General features: G+C 46.0%; 1 protein-coding gene across 1 annotated transcript; it reads right to left on the bottom strand.

Moving 5' to 3' along the window:
* Window positions 1-12002: 12002 nt before the first annotated feature.
* Window positions 12003-20489, bottom strand: LOC308171282 (NLR family CARD domain-containing protein 3-like; the record flags this gene model as incomplete). The annotated part of the gene is made up of 5 exons (XM_080546116.1): window positions 12003-12544; window positions 14180-14334; window positions 15736-15909; window positions 16894-18646; window positions 20207-20489. 5 exons carry the CDS (start codon window positions 20487-20489, stop codon window positions 12003-12005), a joined length of 2907 nt encoding a protein of 968 aa, XP_080402242.1.
* Between the last annotated feature and the right edge of the window lie 916 nt (window positions 20490-21405).

Below are 21405 nucleotides of genomic sequence, written 5' to 3'. Positions count from 1 at the left end.
GATTCTTTTTATTATTGGTTGGTTTCTATTTTTTGCATGATGTCTTTGGGTTCTTAATAGTTATTTTTTATTTTTTTATTTTTTATTTTTTTATTTTTTTTTATATTTTCTTAGCTGTGATATGTGGGGTTTGTGTTTTTGTTTTGGTTTATGTGATCATTTAGTTTCGGAACACCCTCTGGGTGGTCCGAGGGGGGATGTGTCGTATATTTTTACACATTAATAGCCTTCTTATATAACGTATATCTTACACATATATTCACGTATATTTTACACATATTACACGTATATTTTTATTACTTCATATATACTTTATTAATACTTTATTATTTCATTACAAATGACGCGGGGAGATTTTCAATTGTCGCACATGCGCAGACACACACACACGCACATGCACGCCCCCGAGGGTCTAGGCCAATCAGAGGCCTAGAAGGAAGGATCATGATTGGCCAAGAACATACTGTGATGTGATTGGCTGAGGGCCGCTATAAAACCCTGTGCTGAGTCTGGAGCTCAGTCTGTTTTCTGTCTCCCTCTCCCCACGACGTGACTGTTTTGTGTGCCTGTAATCTAAGGACCCGATCTTTTTTGAATAAATACTCTTACACTTTGGCCAGGAGTTTTTACCTCTTCTTTGATCACTGAAACAGAGAAAATATCCTACAATGGTGAGTGATTCATGCGGGGGGGGGCTGGGGTTAGGTTTAATTTCGGACGCATCATCAGTAGTGTTCCTCCAGGTCATGGGGTGTTTCGGCCATCACACTATACATGCTCGCCAGAGGTGGCCAGCTCAGGGGGATCAGCCCCGAACTTGCGTCAATCCTAATTCGTCATGAGAATGGCTGACATCTCATGAGACTATGCAAGGCAGGGGCGTCCTTTTCCCTGAGTCAGGCCTAAGCTGACCGCATACCTTCCAGTACAAATACTGTTTAATACAGTCTCATTATATATACAAATACTGTTTAATACAATCTCATTATATACACAAATACTGTTTAATACAGTCTCATTATATACACAAATACTGTTTAATACAGTCTCATTATATATACAAATACTGTTTAATACAGTCTCATTATATATACAAATACTGTGTACCCAAAATACGAATATCGTATTTACATACTTAATTACATACTCCACATTCAAACTGTTCCATAGCGTCTCTCCACAGATTGATGTACAAAACCATTTCCTTGTGGTACGAATACTGTGTGTTTTGAAAAAAAAGATTCCTATTAAATTATAACGTTAACTCTTTTGTAAACTCTTTAAATTTCCACTCCATCTATTTGTAGTTGTACTTGTGTATTCATTTTGCATATCCTTATTTTTGTCTTTCTCAAGTTTAATGATAATTTGTTTCTATCAAACCATATTTTTAATTTACCCATTTCTGTAGTGACGTCCTCTAGCAGTTTACTCAGCTTCACAAACTGCCCTCTCTTACTTAAATAACTTTTAACCCAATGCAATACTAGTCCCCTGATACCACATCTCTCCAGTTTATTGATTAATTATAATTTTATTTTGGAGAATAGTGGAAGTAAAGTAAACATGTGCTGCTGCTGCTGCTGATGATGATGGTGTGTGTGTGTGTGTGTGTGTGTGTGTGTGTGTGTGTGTGTGTGTGTCCAGGCCAGAGAAGCTGGTGTGGCATGGCTTCTCCAGCAGGGGGCAGAGGAGGGCTGATAACTACTGTGAGACGTGGCGGTCTGGGGAGGTGGGGGCCGCGGGGGGGGGGGGGGGGGGGCACCGGCCTGGCCGCCTCTCTGGCCAGCGACCGCCTGCTGCAGCAGACCTCCTCCCCCTGCGCCGCCTCTCACATCGTCCTCTGCATCGAGAACAGCTACATCACACACTCCAAATAACACACTCCCTCACACACTCCAAATAACACTCTCCCTCACACACTCCCTCACACACTCCCTCACACACTCCAAATAACACACTCCCTCACACACTCCAAATAACACACTCCCTCACACACTCCAAATAACACTCTCCCTCACACACTCCAAATAACACACTCCCTCACACACTCCAAATAACACTCTCCCTCACACTCTCCCTCACACGCTCCCTCACACACTCCCTCACACACTCCCTCACACACTCCAAATAACACACTCCCTCACACACTCCAAATAACACTCTCCCTCACACTCTCCCTCACACACTCCCTCACACACTCCCTCACACACACCCTCACACACTCCAAATAACACTCTCCCTCACACACTCCCTCACACACTCCCTCACACACACCCTCACACACTCCCTCACACACTCCAAATAACACTCTCCCTCACACTCTCCCTCACACACTCCCTCACACTCTCCCTCACACACTCCCTCACACACTCCCTCACACACACCCTCACACACTCCCTCACACACTCCAAATAACACTCTCCCTCACACTCTCCCTCACACACTCCCTCACACTCTCCCTCACACACACCCTCACACTCTCCCTCACACTCTCCCTCACACACTCCCTCACACTCTCCCTCACACACACCCTCACACTCTCCCTCACACACACCCTCACACTCTCCCTCACACACTCCCTCACACACTCCCTCACACACTCCCTCACACACACCCTCACACACTCCCTCACACACTCCCTCACACACACCAGGGTTGGGTAGGTAATCACCATCACACACTCCGGACAATAACCCCACCCCCTCCCTCCCCCACCCCCTCCCGCTGGTCCCAGCAAACAGACTGTCCAATCAGGCCCAAGTCCCGCCCCCCCTAACCCCGCCCTGAAAACACAACGTCCACGGAACTGCAGCCCTGCCGCCTAGCAACGCCTCCCTCCGTCTGCCCCTCCACCCCATAATGCCAAAGAGACGGGTCGCTATGGCAACCCTGTCCTGGCGCTGGCACATACCCCCGGGTCAGACGTGGCGAGGCGGCAGTCTGTCTGTTTATATAGATATAGATATATAGATCTGTCTGTTTATATTGATATAGATATATAGATCTGTCTGTTTATATAGATATAGATATATAGATCTGTCTGTTTATATAGATATAGAGATCTGTCTGTTTGTATAGATATAGATATATAGATCTGTCTGTTTATATAGATATATAGATCTGTTATGATCTGGTCTATATAGATATAGATATATAGATCTGTCTGTTTATATGATCTGGTCTATATAGATAATTATAGATCTGACTGTTATGATCTGATTGTTGTTTTGTTGTTACTTTTTAAGATGTTTTAATTCAAACAGTTTTATTCTTCATGTTTATGAAAGTTTTTCACTCTTTTGTTCATTTTATTTCCATTTCTTTTAAGGATTGGGGGTTACTATGGCTACAGTGGGTTACTATGACTACAGTGGGTTACTATGGCTACAGTGGGTTACTATGGCTACAGTGGGTTACTAAGAGATACAGCCACGTTTTTACAGAATATTTTAAGAATTAAAGTAGAGACTAGATATTAACATAAGTTATGTGACGACAAGACATTTTATTTGATGGAACGTAACCCAGAGACTGAGCCACGGTAATACACCTTAACCATGGAGGGTTACACCTTAACCATGGAGGGTTACACCTTAACCATGGAGGGTTACACCTTAACCATAACCATGGAGGGTTACACCTTAACCATGGAGGGTTACACCTTAACCATGGAGGGTTACACCTTAACCATAACCATGGAGGGTTACACCTTAACCATGGAGGGTTACACCTTAACCATGGAGGGTTACACCTTAACCATGGAGGGTTACACCTTAACCATAACCAAAAGGGGGAGGTTGTAGAGAGCGGGCGAATCCTGGTTCTGGACCTAGAGATCCAGGGTTCGCCGCTGAGGGTCATCAATGTGTACGGCCCAACCAACGTGGCCAAGAGAGTCTCCCTTTTCAAGAAACTTCGGTCTCTCCTCCTCATCCCCACACCAGTCCTAGTGGGGGGAGATTTCAACTGTGCCCTCCGGGATGAGGACCGCAGCAGGCCCAGGAGAGACCGATCCACTACAGAACTTCAGTCCATCATAGACGACTTCCAACTGGTAGATGCCGGTGGCACCTCCCCGCCGACACACACAAGGGTGAGTTCCTCCGGGAATTCTTCCTCCAGGATAGACATGTTCTTGCTCTCGCCAGGTCTGAGGATGGGAACCCTGACCAGCCAGGCGGCCCACTTCTCGGACCACAGGATGTTGACAGTGTCCCTGGAATGGGACGTCCAAACAAGAGCGGGTAGGGGAACCTGGAGGATGAATACATCGATCCTTCAGGACCCAACAGTGGTGCATTCCTTCTCCAGGCGCTACCTGGAGTGGAGGACCCTAAAAGAACTGTTCGACTCCCCGATAGAGTGGTGGGAGATGGTTAAGGCCAGGACAAAGGGCTACTTCGGGTCAGTCGGAAGGAGGAAAGCGGCAGAACAGAGGGCCAGGTTTCAACACCACAACGCGGCCCTCCAACGCCTGAGTCTCCTACAGCTGGGTGGTCTGGATGTGGCCCGAGAACTGGCCGAGACCAAACAACACCTTGCCACCCTCTACCGGGAGCAACAACAAAAGAAACAGTTCAGGGAAAAACTCCAGGGCCTGGAGGAGGAGGAGAAATGCACACGCCACTTCTTCCGCAAGGCACGGTCAAAACACAAGCCTATCCTGTCCCTATACGACACCAATGGGGACACCGTGTCAGACAGAGGCAACATCCCGGGGGTGGCAAGAGAGTTTTACGAGAGTCTCTACAACATCAAGACAACCGACGAGACTCTCATGGCCACCTTCCTGGATGGTCTGGACCGGGTCCCCGAGGGTGGTGAGAGTGAGAACCCAGAGCTGACCACGGAGGAGCTCACCCGGGCCGTGCACTCCTTGAATACACACAAGGCTCCTGGACCGGACGGGATCCCAGCAGAGTTTTACAAGACTCTCTGGGATCTCCTGAAGGAGGACTTGGCGGGGGTCTTCAAAGCCGTCTACAGGGAAGGGAGGCTTGGAGAGTCAATGCGACAGAGTACGGTCACACTGATCCCCAAGAAAGGGGACCTCAAGGACCTCCGGAACTGGCGCCCAATCAATCTCCTCCCAATGGACTATAAAATAATGACAAAAGCCCTCACTCAACGGTTTCAAACCCTCCTCCCCTCAGTTATAGCCCCTGACCAAACCTGTAGCGTCCCCGGTAGGTCCATCAACGACAACCTGCTCCTGGTGAGAGACCTCATCCTGCACTCCCAGGAGCGGAGGTCACCTTTAGGCCTTCTCAGCCTGGATCAGGAGAAGGCCTTTGACAGGGTTAGCCATGGTTTCCTGCAGAGGGTGCTGAAGGGCATGAACTTCCCCCAGCACCTGCTCAACTGGACCGAACTCTGCTACAACAACATCACGAGCAGAGTTCGGATCAACAACCAGTTGACAGACCCCTTCCCCATCAAAGCGGGAGTACGGCAGGGATGCCCCTTGGCCCCTCTGCTGTACGTCATCTACCTGGAGCCGTTCCTACGGAAGATCAGGAGCTCCCCCAACATCATGGGCTACCCTCTACCAGGGGCCCGTGGGGAGAGGCTCAAGGTGGTGGCGTACATGGACGACATCACCATCGTCGGCACAGATAGTCGCTCCATTTCCACAGCAACGAAAGTGGTGGAGGACTACTGTGCAGCCACTGGCGCCCTGATCAATAGGGGTAAGTGTGAGCTGTTTCTGTCGCAGCACTGGCAGGAGAACCTGGCAACCTCCTTCCCTGTAAAGACGGAAAACATTAAGCTGCTGGGGATCACCTACCAGAAAGATGGAGGGGCCTCCGGCAGCTGGAAGGAGACCATCCGCCAGGTCCAAAAGAAGATCTGTGAGTGGAGTGCACGGCCCCTCACAATGACAGGCAAGATCCTGGTCCTGAAGGCTATTGTTCTTCCCATTCTCCTTTACCTGGGCAGGGTGTTTCCCCCAGACAGAGCAGTATCCAAAACCATCGAAAGGATCATGTTTACCTTTGTCTGGGGGAGCCAGATGGACGCACCACCCTGTACAAAACAGTGGAGAATGGGGGGAAAGGGGTCCCAGACATCCTAAACATCATTAGGGCACAGGGACTCTCCAACCTCATCAACAACATCAACAACAAAGATAGGAAAGCCAGGTTCTTTGAAATATTCTATGCCACACCCATCCTCCGGACACTCAGGGTGACCGCATTAATAAATCACACTGTGCCCTACAGCTGGGACCCCCCTCCAGTCTACAAGATATGGAGGGACTTTGCCTTCAGTACAGGATTGTCCGCGGCTGGGCTGGCCTCATGGAAATACAAAGACATTATGACCTTCATAAGGTCGAAGGAAACCATGACTCACCCCAAGGCCAGCACAGCCGTGGACTACAAACAGGTATGGAAAAACATTCATCACAAATGTACTAACAATAAACAAAAAGACATTGCCTGGATGGCTGCTCATGGTTGTCTCCCCACTAGGGAATTCTTGCATAGGCGGCACATCGCAAAGACTGAGAAATGCCCCCACGGATGCACGGACACAGAACACATTAACCACCTGTTCTGTGAGTGCTCCGTGGCCAGGCGGGTCTGGGCCCTGTTTGTTCCCTCTGTCTCCCTAAACAGCCTGCTGACCCTGCCCCGCTTGACGGCCGAGAACATCCTGTATGGTCCTCCCGGGGGGTGCACAACCCCCAAACTACAACAACAGTGGAGGATCATCAGCGCCGTCAAGCAGGTACTCTGGGAGACGAGGAACATCAGGGTCTATCAGAAACAGAGCGTCGACCTGACAACCCTGAGGAGGAGAATCACCCTCTTCCTCAGGGACCATGCTATTATTGACTTTAAAAATAACCCGGATCAAGCAAGAGCGGTGTGGGGGGTGGAGAGATGGAAGGACGTCATCCTCTAAACCGCCCCCCATGCCGCGCCGCATCGCCCACCCCCCCCCCACCCCGGGCCTACCTCACTACACCACCAGTTCCTGCACTATCACCTTCACCACCGTTCCAGCAAAAGCCCTGGTCAGCAGTATCACCATCACAAGGACCAGGAGAGGAGCAGCGCACAACACCAACAGGGAAGTTTACTGCACCTTCCACCACCTACACATGTACACAGCACTGACCCACTTCCTACCCTCACCAGAATATCACCACACACAACCCACAGCCGAACCAGCCGTCTCTGCCAGCACCACCAGCACCAGGATGACCAACACCACTGGGTCACAGGGAAGTACTGATCACCCGCCTGACACCAAAATGCACACTACACAAACCATGCACACCTCCCTTCTCTCACTCGCCTATCTTTTCAGGTCATATCCAGCTCTGACACCTACCCAGGCTTCCAGACCCAGGAGCAGAGACCGGCTGGAACCACCACGTCACCCCAGCACCAACCCCAGGTTCCAACTCAGCGACCCCAAACCCCCTGTTCCGGGCCCCCCCCCCCCCAACTCCAGGCCCCCAGCTACAGGCCCAGTCCCCTACCCGCCAACCCCAACCCCCAGCCCGGAACAAGCTGAGAAGAGCCAGGGAGCTTTTTTCCTGGATAAGCTGTGTACAGGTTTTTCGCCTCTGCTTGCCTGCCATGCGCCGAGCTCTCTGGGCCTCTCCTCGGGGGCCTCCGGTCGGCCTGCGTGCTCGATCTGCTCCGCCGCTGGGGCGCCTGGTCCGGCTAGCCTCATGAAGGGCTACAGGAGCCTGAGCCTGGTGGGCTGGGCCGGATGCGCCGGTGGTGGGGCGGGTCGGGTGAGTCGGTGTGTGGGGTCCCTCGGGGGAGGGAGGTGGGGGAGCCACGGCTTTGCACTGGTGGGCAAACTGGATAGTAGTCTCTCTACAACTAGAGGGCTGCAGGGGAATTTTTTTCCCGGATGCACAGCGAACAGGTTTTTTACCCCTGCCTCCTACCGACACTGGAACCTGGACACTGAACACTGAACACTGAACATTACACTACACTGGACAATACACTGAACACTGAGCACTTTAGTTAGGTTAATGTTGGTCGTTGTTGAATGTAATGTCTTAAATGTCTGATTGTTTGATTAATTGATTGTATACACGGTGTTGCGTTTTTATAAAAACCAATAAAAAACACCCTTAACCATAACCATGGAGGGTTACACCTTAACCATGGAGGGTTACACCTTAACCATAACCATGGAGAGTTACACCTTAACCATGGAGGGTTACACCTTAACCATAGAGGGTTAAACCTTAACCATGGAGGGTTACACCATAACCATGGAGGGTTACACCTTAACCATAACCATGGAGGGTTACACCTTAACCATGGAGGGTTACACCCTAACCATGGAGGGTTACACCTTAACCATGGAGGGTTACACCTTAACCATGGAGGGTTACACCCTAACCATGGAGGGTTACACCCTAACCATGGAGGGTTACACCTTAACCATGGAGGGTTACACCCTAACCATGGAGGGTTACACCTTAACCATGGAGGGTTACACCTTAACCATGGAGCGTTTTTATGACAGAGATTCTGGCTGCATTTTTCAAATTTGCTCTGGAGATCTGATCAGCACTCATGGAATGCCTCTTGTCCAATGAAATGACTTGGTCCCTTTATGACGTTGAACCCAGTGTGCTCTCCGGCAGTCTCTGCCAGACGTTGTTTGTACAAAATACTCTTAGATAATTAATGTTTCTACAAATGTATGTATGTATAGGGTCACAATTATGTAAATGTGATAATGTATGTATGTATAGGGTCACAATTATGTAAATGTGATAATGTATGTATGTATAGGGTCACAATTATGTAAATGTGATAATGTATGTATGTCAGGGACGTGCCGTCCATATAAGCAGAGTAAGCAGTGCTTACCCAACGAAAAAATAAAAAAGGACAGTGAAAATATTAAAATAAAAGTGCATGTAAACCGTTTGTTTGTTTTCATTAAAAGAGTCGTATTTTAGGTCCCAGGGCAGCAGGAGTCATTCATTTTGACTTTTGCATTTTTAGCGCCACCTGCAGGAGTAAGCACTTCCTACTCTGCTTGCATTGCGTTGCATTATAAGCACTTCTCTCTCTGCTTTCCCTCGCGTACATTCGAATGCGTGAAAATGTCTTTTTTATTTTTTTACGATGCCTCAGCCCGCTGTTTAATGTGGCCAGGGTAAGCATGCTTACAGCCAATCAGTAGGTCTTTAATTCCGATAAGAGCTACTGATTGGTTCTTATCACTTTCAAGTTCACTTAACATTTCACCTCTCGCCCGGCAGAATAGCTTATGCTAGCTAGCTCAAACGATCTAAATAATAATAATCAATAAGGATAACTTGCTTGATTTTGTGAATATGGACATTACTGTAAGCGACCTAAAGGGATTTCGTAGACTGGACTGGACTGGAAAAACAGAACTACTGGCTAAATGCCGAGAGCTAAGTGCCTGTGTGACAAAGTGTGAAAAGAAAGTGTGTTGTGAGTTTACTATGGAGGATGGAAACGGTGTGTGTCTGTGTTGTGCGTGTGTGCGTTTGCGATGTTGAAACTGGACTTGTAGATTTCAGCAGGCTGGCTACTTGAAAAGATCTTGGTTCAAAAAAGATTGAACAATGAGCACCCCTGATATAGTCGAAACTGGCAACTGTTTTTTTTGTTTTTGGTAATCTGATCACAAAGTGACCCTACAGTTTATTAGCGGGTTCTAGGGCATCAAAATTGCATTTCCTTGAAACTGCGTTCACTGATAGCGTGTATGTGTAATTATGTGTATTTCTATATCTTATGCTTACCCAATCTAAAAGCTCACGGCACGTGCCTGATGTATGTATAGGGTCACAATTATGTAAATGTGATAATGTATGTATGTATAGGGTCACAATTATGTAAATGTGATCATGTATGTATAGGGTCACAATTAAAATAAAAAATAAAAAAGGTTCTTCTTGAAAATGGCATTGTTATAATATCTGCCACCAAATCTACCTCTTCTCCTCCTTCAGCCATTGTGGCTGCTTGTAGAACAACAGCTTAAATCTACACAAATTAGCTAGATCAAGTTCAGTGTGCTAGCTCTGCCTCTCTCACTGTGCGTATCCAATCAAAAGACGTGCAGGTGCTGATCAGGTGCTGCGCCATACAGCAGGCGCCTTTGTCGGCTAGGTACGCCAAGTTGTTTTCTCGTTCACTTTAAATTTCAATCTGTCCTCGCACCACAGTTGAATCTGCAGGCAGGCAGATTATTATAGCACTTGGCTTAATTCAGCCGCTATAATTGAGCCGCTATCACAGGGCGTTAATACAAACCTCATTCACCTGCGTTCATTTTACCTGCGTTGGTATTTATAGAAGGAAGCACGTACGCAACTTTAAACCATCGCAGCCCGTTTTATAAATAATGCTTACGTCCGTTTAGAACAATGTGCTTACGTGAAAGTCAAAGATGACGTTCAAGTACTTTTTCATAAATGAGGCCCCAGGAGCTGTCCATGGACCTGCACAGGGCTGCTTTCAGATAGAAATACATCACATAGAACAAGACATGTGTAGAGTCATCATGAGGTCACACAGTTCTTTGTTTCACAAACACTTTATTGATATTGACAGTCATCATCATCATCATCATATTAAAATGAAGGAACTTGACTATAGGGCTAGTTCAGGCTAGTAGACTAGTGCTGCCACTATGGCGCCTCTGTCAGAATGAGAAGGAGGAGGCAGAAGATGAAACAGTTATTGTAATAATTACAACTATATCCTCTCTGACCACTAGCCCCAGATCTCTCTGACCACCAGCCCCAGATCTCTCTGTCTGTCCATTTGGACTTTCACAAGAGCTACACTGACACACACACACACACACACACACACACACACATGCAGGAAAATATATGTATATAGAAATATATTCAAAATATGTACATTGGATAGATACGCAGGTATAGAAATACATGGAAAGTGAATTTCAGAACATGTACATGTTGTATTGTTTTTGTACATAATACAGCATCAGAACTCAAACACAAAACTTGACCAACTCTTACACACATCCACTCTCTCTCCTCAGGGTCAGAGACTCTGGGTCTCAGAGTTCATCACCAGTCTGACTGATAATATAATGATTCATCTGGATTGTTTCACCATCAGTTGCATTTACAGAAATAAAATAAAAAGGTAATAAAAGAATATACAGAAAAAATCCACGCTTCTGTTTTGTCAGTCTATTGCACTTTTTCACATATTTCACAATGAGCAAATAACCAACTGGTTGTCATCAACTGCTACAGACAGGATCTGAGGCAGGAGTATAAACCTACACTGACACAGTCCTGAAGACTTTACAGTCAGAGACTCCATCTCACAGGACCTGTGCTGCTGCCCTCTAGTGGTCAGAGTGGGACTGACACTACACACAGAGGACACATAGCTATGTAATACAGCAGCATAGCTCAAATACCCAATGTGACTAACTCTTATGTACATACACTGCTGCCCTCTAGTGGTCAAAGTGGGACTGACACTACACACAGAGGACACATAGCTATGTAATACAGCATCATAGCTCAAATACCCAATGTGACTAACTGTCATGTACATACACTGCTGCCCTCTAGTGGTCAGAGTGGGACTGACACTACACACACAGAGGACACATAGCTATGTAATACAGCATCATAGCTCAAATACCCAATGTGACTAACTCTTATGTACATACACTGCTGCCCTCTAGTGGTCAGAGTGGGACTGAAGTAACCAGCAGGGCTCAAACTGGGGACCTCTCCCCTGGATGACCAACGATTCTGCCATTAACCCAAACAGACAGGTCCCAGGCAGGGCTACACACAAGAGCTACACTGACACAACACACTACACCCTAAACACTACACACTACACACTATACCTGCACATAACACCCTACACACTGCACACAGAGGCACACAGTTTGAGTGTATGAAGCTTGATGTGTGTAATACTACATGATGACATCATGTTATGAGCCTGAGGTGTTCAGAGTGATCTCCCTTAGACTAGTTTACACAGGGTCACTGAACCATAGTCCACAACCCTAAACCCTGGGTAGAGGGGCTCAGTGAATGTGGAGTGGAATGTGTGCAGGAGGGTCAGTGTGTCAGAGGAGACGCAGTAGAAGGACAGAGTGCCGGCCGGCCAGTCCAGATACACTCCTACTCTGCTGGAGCCAGAGGAGGGGACACGTATGGCAGTTCTCTTTTTATTGTGCCTGGCAGTGTAACTGTTAGAGGTGTCGGAGCAGTCCAGACTCCAGGACTTGTTATTGTATCCCAACCCACAGTCATTACCCCCTCCTCTCCTGCTGATTCCTTTATATGTCACTCCTATATCAGCCCCTCCTCCCCTCCACTCTACCTCCCAGTAGCAGCGCCCAGTCAGACCCTCTCTACACAGCACCTGTCCCCAGTCCTTAAACCTCTCTGGGTGATCAGGATACGGCTGCTCCTCTCTTCCCCTTGTCACCTTCCTGTTCTCCTCAGACAGAGAGAGGTATCTGTGTGCTGTGTTTGGGTCCGGTGTGAGCTCACAGGCATCTGAATGAGAGGGCCAAAATAATCATCAAATCAATACAATTGGATAAATTACAATATTCACATTGTGATCTTGTTAAGCCCAGTTCACATCTATGCAACGCAACGGGTCAGTTTTAGAACGTTTAGACCGTCGCAGAGAAAAAACTTGGCAACTACTTGCGAACGACGGGTGGTGAGACAGATGGGTGGTGAGACAGATGGGTGGTAAGACAGGTGAGACAGATGAGTGGTGAGACAGGTGAGACAGATGAGTGGTGAGACAGATGAGACAGATGAGTGGTGAGACAGATCGGTGGTGAGACAGATGAGACAGATGGGTGGTGAGACAGATGGGTCGTGAGACAGGTGAGACAGATGGGTGGTGAGACAGGTGAGACAGATGGGTGATGAGACGCAACGAGACACAGACGACCGTTTCCATAACAACAAAATAAGTTGTGTTTACCCTGCAAGATGGCTGACAGTGACATGCTGGCAGTAGCACTGATCAATAAACAGTGAAGACACCGAGCTAGGAAATATGTGACACAGCCCAATGAAAAGGGCTACCTGTAGGCGAAATCTTTTTCTGTTTTTTACATGTGCTTAAACTACAGATTGTAAGCTTTCAAATGATGCATCATACATTGAAATCGGAAACAAATTGAAGACGACATGAGTATTTGAAAGTAACGAGTGGGTACTTCACATCTTCGAGTTGAATGTTAGCTAAAAAAACGAAAATCTGAAAAAAGAAAAAAAAAACTTTAAAGACGAATTTGACGTCTTTCTCATTTCCGAGAGGTGTCCATTTACATCAGATTGCGTCACATATGGAGCCGTTGTTGACTTGAGTATGTAGCAAAATGCTTTAGCTGTCAAGGCTAACACACACACACACACACACTAGGCGAAGACATAAAAACATACCGCTGCACTCATATTCAGACCCCATTGTCATGACAGACCTAAAAGTTGAGTGGTCAGCTCAGATAAAGCATGTAATAGCTCAACATAGCTGCCATGATTAGAAGAGTTTGCACTCTCATCGTTACCACGAAATGTTAATTCCTGTTTGGCTCAGAAACGGGTCGTATTAATAAGGTCCACTCCACTTCTTGGCAACAGATGACGCTGGTCTGTGCTATTTCCTGATTGGCTGAAGAGAAATATCAGACATTCCATAAAATCTGGACGTTCTGCTGAGACTTGACATGTCAAATCGCTGGCGATTCCTTGCGACTGCGACTCGAGTTCCATCGCGTTGCATAGATGTGAACTGGGCTTTAAATGGTAACATAATTTTTTTCACAAAATATAACATTAAAATGTTTTACAAGGGATACTACTAATTCACATTTACTAATATTTTAGATTTACAAATGAATACAATACTGGTGCTCTGTTTGAACTCTTCTGTACCCTGATTCTTGAGTAATATCACAGTCCTGTTCTCTACAGTGTTGGAGACTTACATTTGATCATCCAAGGTTTGAGCCTGAACTTCCCACCATGGTCCACACTATATCAACCACAGAAGAACATACAGTGGTTGGATGACACACTCACGATCATGTGGGAAATAGATACTGTGCATTAATCTCATTGATGCATCCAGCCACATATTCAGCCTTTACCTGAGTGTCTGTAGTTTACAGAGTGGATCTTTCTTTACAGCAGAGAGCAGCGCCAGTCCTGAGTCTCCTGGGTGATTGTAGCTGAGGTCCAGCTCTCTCAGGTGGGAGGGGTTAGACCTCAGAGCTGAAGCCAGAGAAGCACAGCCTTCCTCTGGGACTCCACAGAATGACAACCTGGGGAAATAATGTCACTCCATCTGATATCAAGAATCTGATTGTTCCTCTCTAATGTACATCTTTAAATCCTTTTAATTCAGCAGTTGAAAGGCTAAACACATTATATTTAAGTGAAGAACAACTAGTGCATCATAATGACCCAAAATACTCATGCTTCTATACCCCAAAATACCTCACCTCAGTGTCTGTAGTTGACAGTGTGGACTCCCCAGTCCAGCAGAGAGCAGCTTCACCCCCCCCCCCCCTTACGTAGATCATTATGACTGAGGTCCAGCTCTCTCAGGTGGCAGGAGTCTGAGCTGAGAGCTGAGGCCAACGCTTCACAGCATCTCTCTGTGAGGTCACATCCATTCAGCCTGAATGAGGAATACAAATAAATACATGCAGCCAAACGATCACTGTGGTGCAAGACTTCAGGAGTGAGAGTTATAGTTGCTCCCAACAGTGCAGCAAGCAACCATGGATACATTTGTAGTCACTGGATTTCTACGTCTGGTATAATGTATTTGGTAGCTATTGGGTTAGTTGTTTTAAACAAAACGAGCAGAAGAGCTCATATAACTCCTATTTTAGAGACTCTACACTGGCTTCCTGTTAAGTTCAGAATAGATTTCAAGATCCTTCTGCTTCTTTATAAAGCTCTCACTGGCACAGCACCAGAATATCTGAAAGACCTTCTGCTAGAATATCAGCCCAATAGAGCTCTCAGGTCTTTTGCTAGCATATCAGCCCAGTAGAGCTCTCAGGTCTTCTGCTAGCATATCAGCCCAATAGAGCTCTCAGGTCTTCTGCTAGCATATCAGCCCAATAGAGCTCTCAGGTCTTCTGCTAGCATATCAGCCCAATAGAGCTCTCAGGTCTTCTGCTAGCATATCAGCCCAATAGAGCTCTCAGGTCTTCTGACGCTGGTCTTCTCTGTGTACCACATGTACAAAAGAAGAGATTTAGTGAGGCTGCATTCTCATTTTATGCACCCAAATTGTGGAATACACTGCCAGTTTACATTAGGGATGCAACCTCAGCAAATATGTTCAAGTCAAGACTAAAAACCCATCTTTTTAATATTGCCTTTAAATTACTAAATAATTAAATGATGATATATAATGATTAAAGCACTTTGAGCTGCAATGTTTGCAGGAAAAGTGCTACACAAATAAAGGTTATTATTATTATAATTGTTATAATTATTGATATTATTAGTCCAGTATTGTGTAGCCCCAGGAGCTGATCTAAGGCCAGGTGTGTCAGGATTTGAGGAGGGCAAACATATTCAGAGAGTGCAGACAGAGCAGCCCCCTCTGCCTCCACACACACACACAGACACAAACACACACACACACACACACACACACACACACGCACAAAATACTCATGCTTCTATACCCCAAAAGACCTCACCTCAGTGTCTGTAGTTGACAGTGTGGACTTCCCAGTCCAGCAGAGAGCAGCTTCACCCCCCCGTCACGTAGATCATTATGACTGAGGTCCAGCTCTCTCAGGTGGCAGGAGTCTGAGCTGAGAGCTGAGGCCAACGCTTCACAGCATCTCTCTGTGAGGTCACATCCATTCAGCCTGAACGAGGAATACAAATAAATACATGCAGCCAAACGATCACTGTGGTGCAAGACTTCAGGAGTGAGAGTTGTAGTTGCTCTCAACAGGGGAGCAAGCAGCCATGGATACATTTGAAGTCACTGGATTTCTACGTCTGGTATAATGTATTTGGTAGCTATTGGTTCAGTGCAGCATTGTGTAGCCCCAGGAGCTGATCTAAGGCCAGGTGTGTCAGGATTTGAGGGGGGCAAACATATTCAGAGAGTGCAGACAGAGCAGCCCCCATTCCACCATACTTAATGACAGACAAAAAGTCTTCATTTGAGCTGTGGTGTGAGTATCCGGGGTACCGCCAGTGGAATGCGATAGTCGTTACGTTAAAAATAAAGCAAATGTCAGGAATGGATTCCTCCAAATAAGTGTTCAGTACTCCAACTATAACTGGCTCTTTCTCGCTCATTATTGGGAGTTGAGACACAAAGAGAAATGATGGAGCAAGTCACATACTTGTGTATCAATAAAACACGAAAGATAATAACTAAATGTATATATATATATATATTAGATATATATAATAACTAAATCTCTTCCGTTTAATCTGTAAATCATAATAAGTGATCATAAACAGCATAAAGTCACTTGCTTATTGCATGAATTATGTATTGTTTGTTGTGCATACTATGATATAAATTATACATTTGTCTGTCAATAAAGTATAAATGAAAAGGAGCCAATCAAGGAATGTGTTGTTACTTTTGACCAAGTACACAATAGTCTATGTTTTAGATAATCATTACATTATTTTCGGTGATCAAAATCTCCAAAAGATAATTTTGTTTTTCACACCAAGTACTGTTTGTTAGGCTTTGTTATGAAGTTGTTGTTGTTTGTTGTATTTTTCATCAAGCAGCCTACTCACTAATTACTATTCTACAATGCATTTTCATAACCCTGATCGTCCTAATTTACGTTTAATTAGAGTAATTCTGTCCATCTACTTACAGTGCTGTCTTAGAGGCTGTGACCACTGGCAGCAGCCTCAGAAGACCCTCCTCTGATCTGGAGTATTTCTTCAGGTCAAACACATCCAGCTCCTCTTCTGAGGTCAGCAACACAAAGACCAGAGCTGACCACTGTGTAGGTGAGAGTGAGGCTTTTGAGAGACTTCCTGAGCTCAGGCTGCTTTGGATCTCCTCCACTAGAGAATGGTCATTCATCTCATTCAGACAGTGGAACAGATTGATGCACCTCTCTGGAGAGGGATTCTTCCTGATCTTCTTCTTGATGTACTTGACTGTTTCCTCATTGGTCTGTGAGCTGCTTCCTGTCTGTGTCAGAAGGCTTGGTAGGAGATTCTGATTGGACTCCTGTGAGAGGCCCAGGAGGAAGCGCAGGAACAGGTCCAGGTGTCCATTCTCACTCTTTAAGGCCATGTCCACTGCAGTCTTGTGTAAGTGAACCAGAGGTTTGCGTCTGAGTGTTGAGCATAGCTTCCAGTGTGCGAATTTCTGTTTGACCAGTGGATTCTCATTGCTCTCGTTGAATGTGAGGATCACAAATAAAGCAGCAAGACACTCCTGGATGCTCAGATGCATAAAGCTGAACATCGGTCTAGGACCGGTCTCCCCCTCTCCCCGAAAGATCTGAGTGCATAAAGCTGAGTAGGCTGAGGCGTCTTTGACATCAATGCCACTCTCTCTCAGGTCTTGCTCATAGAAGATCAGATGTCCCTTCTGCAGCTGGCGGAAGGCCAACTGTCCAAGCTGAAGAATGATTTTTCCTTCTTCAGTCTTTGCTACATTCATTTTGTCAAACTGAGATTTCAGGAAGTTTATGTACATCTCAGTCAGAAGAATCTTGGGCATCTCTACGCTCTCTGCTCCACGCAACACACGCAACAGTCTCCCGAGAACATCAGCCGAGATCCAACAGAACATTGGATTGGAGCACATGATGTAGAGGCTCCTTGATGACTTCACGTGGTTGATGATGCTTTCGGCCAGGTGGTTCTCATCACTGAATCTTTTCCTGAAGTAGACCACCTTCTGTTCATCATCAAACCCTCGTATCTCTGTCCATTGGTCAATGTACACTCGGGGAATCTGCTTGGCTGCTGGAGGTCGGGAGGTTATCCAGATGAGAGCAGAGGGGAGGAGCTTTCCTGCGATGAGGTTTGTGATCAGGACATCAATGGAGGCTCGCTCTGTCACGTCTCTTAGTACCTTTTTAAAGTCCAGACGTAGTCGACTCTCGTCCAGGCCATCCAAGATGAACAGAATATTAGATTCCGGTCCCAGAGTCTTGATCCATGAGTTTGGATCCATGTTAGGGAATTCTTTCATAAGCGTTTCCACCAGACTACAGGCTTTTTCCTCATGATTCATGTCACGAAAAGCAAGTGGAAACAAGAAATCAATGTGCTGGTTTTCTTTTCCTTCTGCCCAGTCCAGAATCGTCTTCTCCACACAGAACGTCTTTCCCACACCAGCGACGCCTACGGTCAGCTGTTTTTTCTTATCTTTCTGTTTGAACATGTCGCTGGTCTTGATGGTCTCTCCTGTGGCTGGGCTTATGGATGGAATGACCTCATGCTCACTACTGACCCCTCCCCAGGCCCCCTTGATCATGTGCAGGTCGGTGTAGGTGTCGTTTATATTGATGCGAATGCCTGCATTTAATGTCCCCTCAAATGTCCGGCTAGACCTCTCCTTTAAAGAGGATTTCAGTTGGTCTCGGACTGCACACAGCACTGGGTCTGGTAAAAACAACACAAGTTCACTCAATATTGTGATTTATATCAATATTATTGTGATTACTATCATTGAAATCTAATTCATGATGATCGCTTTTACTAAACCTCAGCTGCAGGTTAGAATATTAGTGTGTGTGTGTGTGTGTGTGTGTGTGTGGTATTGTCATTTTTATAATCAGTTGCTTTTGCAACACAAAGGTGGAACTGACCTTTATTACGTTTCAGTCGGTCTCGGCCTGTTTGCTCTGTATCTGGAAAAAACAACAATCCAGTTATTCGTCTGATGATTATCATCATATCTCACTGTAGTTACACTAATCACTGTTATTATCACTAGTAATCAACCTAATCAACACTATATGACTAGAAGCCGGCTAGAACATGGAAACAGGCACAGCTCCAATGTGTTTGTGTGTGTGTGTGTGCATACCACACACACGACAACTTTTTGTGCTTTGAGAAGACATCCCAGCAGCTACTACAACACTGGCCTGCTCAGAAGCAGCTACTACAACACTGGCCTGCTCAGAAGCAGCTACTACAACACTGGCCTGCTCAGATGCAGCTACTACAACACTGGCCTGCTCAGATGCAGCTACTACAACACTGGCCTGCTCAGAAGCAGCTACTACAACACTGGCCTGCTCAGATGCAGCTACTACAACACTGGCCTGCTCAGGACTCAGCTACTACAACACTGGCCTGCTCAGGACTCAAGGGAAACCTGCTGCTCTTGATTTGGTTGACAGTTCTGTGTCACATACACAAAGTGCAAAATGGCTGCCACTGGCGAAGACACACTTATCTTTACTGTTAAAGCGAAGTCACTGGCTTACACAGCATTTATCATGCTTACACAGCATGTAACAGGTGTCATGCTGCCAACAACAGTGTAACCAGCTATGCTACTGAAAGAAAACTACCAATTGGTGCATGAGGGGTTATTTCAACTGAGTTTATCACTTTTTCAACCCAGTAACAGTCATCCTCTGAGCTCACTCCACACCGACCCCAGCCATTGAGCTGAGCACAGTTGCAGATTCTGCAGAGTCATGGCACCAATATAACCGGCGTCATGCTGCCACACACAGTATTGCTTCCTCATACACAAGCTAACACAAGTCTCACATCTGTGTCCTCTGTATTGCCAACACACTATACTGCCCACCGAAACACCCAATGTTAACCAAATACGCCACCGAAAGCTGAATGGCATGGATGGGTGTATTTCAACGTGAGGAGTGACTATCCTCTCAACTCGGTTACACTCAAAGGCTTTTACACTGCTAGGCATGAACATACTGTGGACCTGATTGCTATTGCTTTTAGACTTTCAATAATCACAATTTACAAGCATTCCCATATGATGGCAAGTTGGTTTAGTGAGAGAATGGTGACAAGATTTATACTAATTTATATATACACATTTGATTTTTTAGCGATCTTTGATGTGATGCTTTAATTTTACCCAAATAAAATATCCAAGTGTGTGTATTGATCTGTGCCTGCAAGCGTGTGCCTGTGTGCCTGTTTGTGTCAGTCTTTAACATGAATGTAACTCACTTGTGATATGTTCCTCATAGTCTGTCTTCAATGTTTCAACGAGCTCGTTCTGCATCATCTTCTTCAGGATCACCAGTGTGATCTTCACAGCCCCATCAGGGTTGTAGGTGTCCACCAGCTTATCCACAATGTCCTGCCTCTCAGCTCCATATCTCAGCTGGCTCGTTGGAATGTGAAGGAAGCCTTCTGGTACATTCTTAGTCAGGCGCCATATAAACTTATTCAGCTCTTTCTGGTCCAGCTCCTCCAGAGTGGCCAGCAGCATGTCAAGGACAGGAGCCATTGTGGATCTCTGAGAATAGATGAACAAATGAGCTGTAGGAGTGGAGATAGTTTGGTTTGACCCCCCACTGGCCAAGTGCTCCATGGCTGAATGTGCGGTTTCTCTGAGCTCTCTACAATGTTTACAGTCTTGGTTTATAACCTCTGTGCTGTCAAAACTCATTTTGTATCACCGAGAATAACACAACAGCAGGTGAGCTGTAATTCTGACTATCTACCTGCAGGTGAGCTGTAATACCTACTCTTTACCTGCAGGTGAGCTGTAATACCTACTATCTACCTGCAGGTGAGCTGTAATACCTACTATCTATCAGCAGGTGAGCTGTAATACTGACTATCTACCTGCAGGTGAGCTGTAATACCTACTATCTACCTGCAGGTGAGCTGTAATACCTACTATCTACCTGCAGGTGAGCTGTAATACCTACTATCTACCTGCAGGTGAGCTGTAATACCTACTATCTACCTGCAGGTGAGCTGTAATACCTACTATCTACCTGCAGGTGAGCTGTAATACCTACTATCTACCTGCAGGTGAGCTCTAATACCTACTATCTACCAGCAGGTGAGCTGTAATACCTACTATCTACCTGCAGGTGAGCTGTAATACCTACTATCTACCTGCAGGTGAGCTGTTATACATACTATCTACCTGCAGGTGAGCTGTAATACCTACTATCTACCTGCAGGTGAGCTGTTATACATACTATCTACCTGCAGGTGAGCTGTAATACCTACTATCTACCTGCAGGTGAGCTGTAATACCTACTATCTGAATGAATGAATGAATGAATGGTCTTTATTGTCATTGCTATAGTACAGGTACCAAACAACGAAATTTGGGAGGGGTGGCTCCCCTGGTGCTAGGAAAGAGAAAAAAAAAACTACAAAAACAAGAAGGGAAAGGAGCTGGTTTA

Source organism: Nansenia antarctica (assembly GCF_963989245.1).
Source record: "Nansenia antarctica genome assembly, chromosome: 15".
Classification (NCBI taxonomy): Eukaryota; Metazoa; Chordata; class Actinopteri; order Argentiniformes; family Microstomatidae; genus Nansenia; species Nansenia antarctica.
This window is presented reverse-complemented; position numbering and strand designations above follow the sequence as displayed.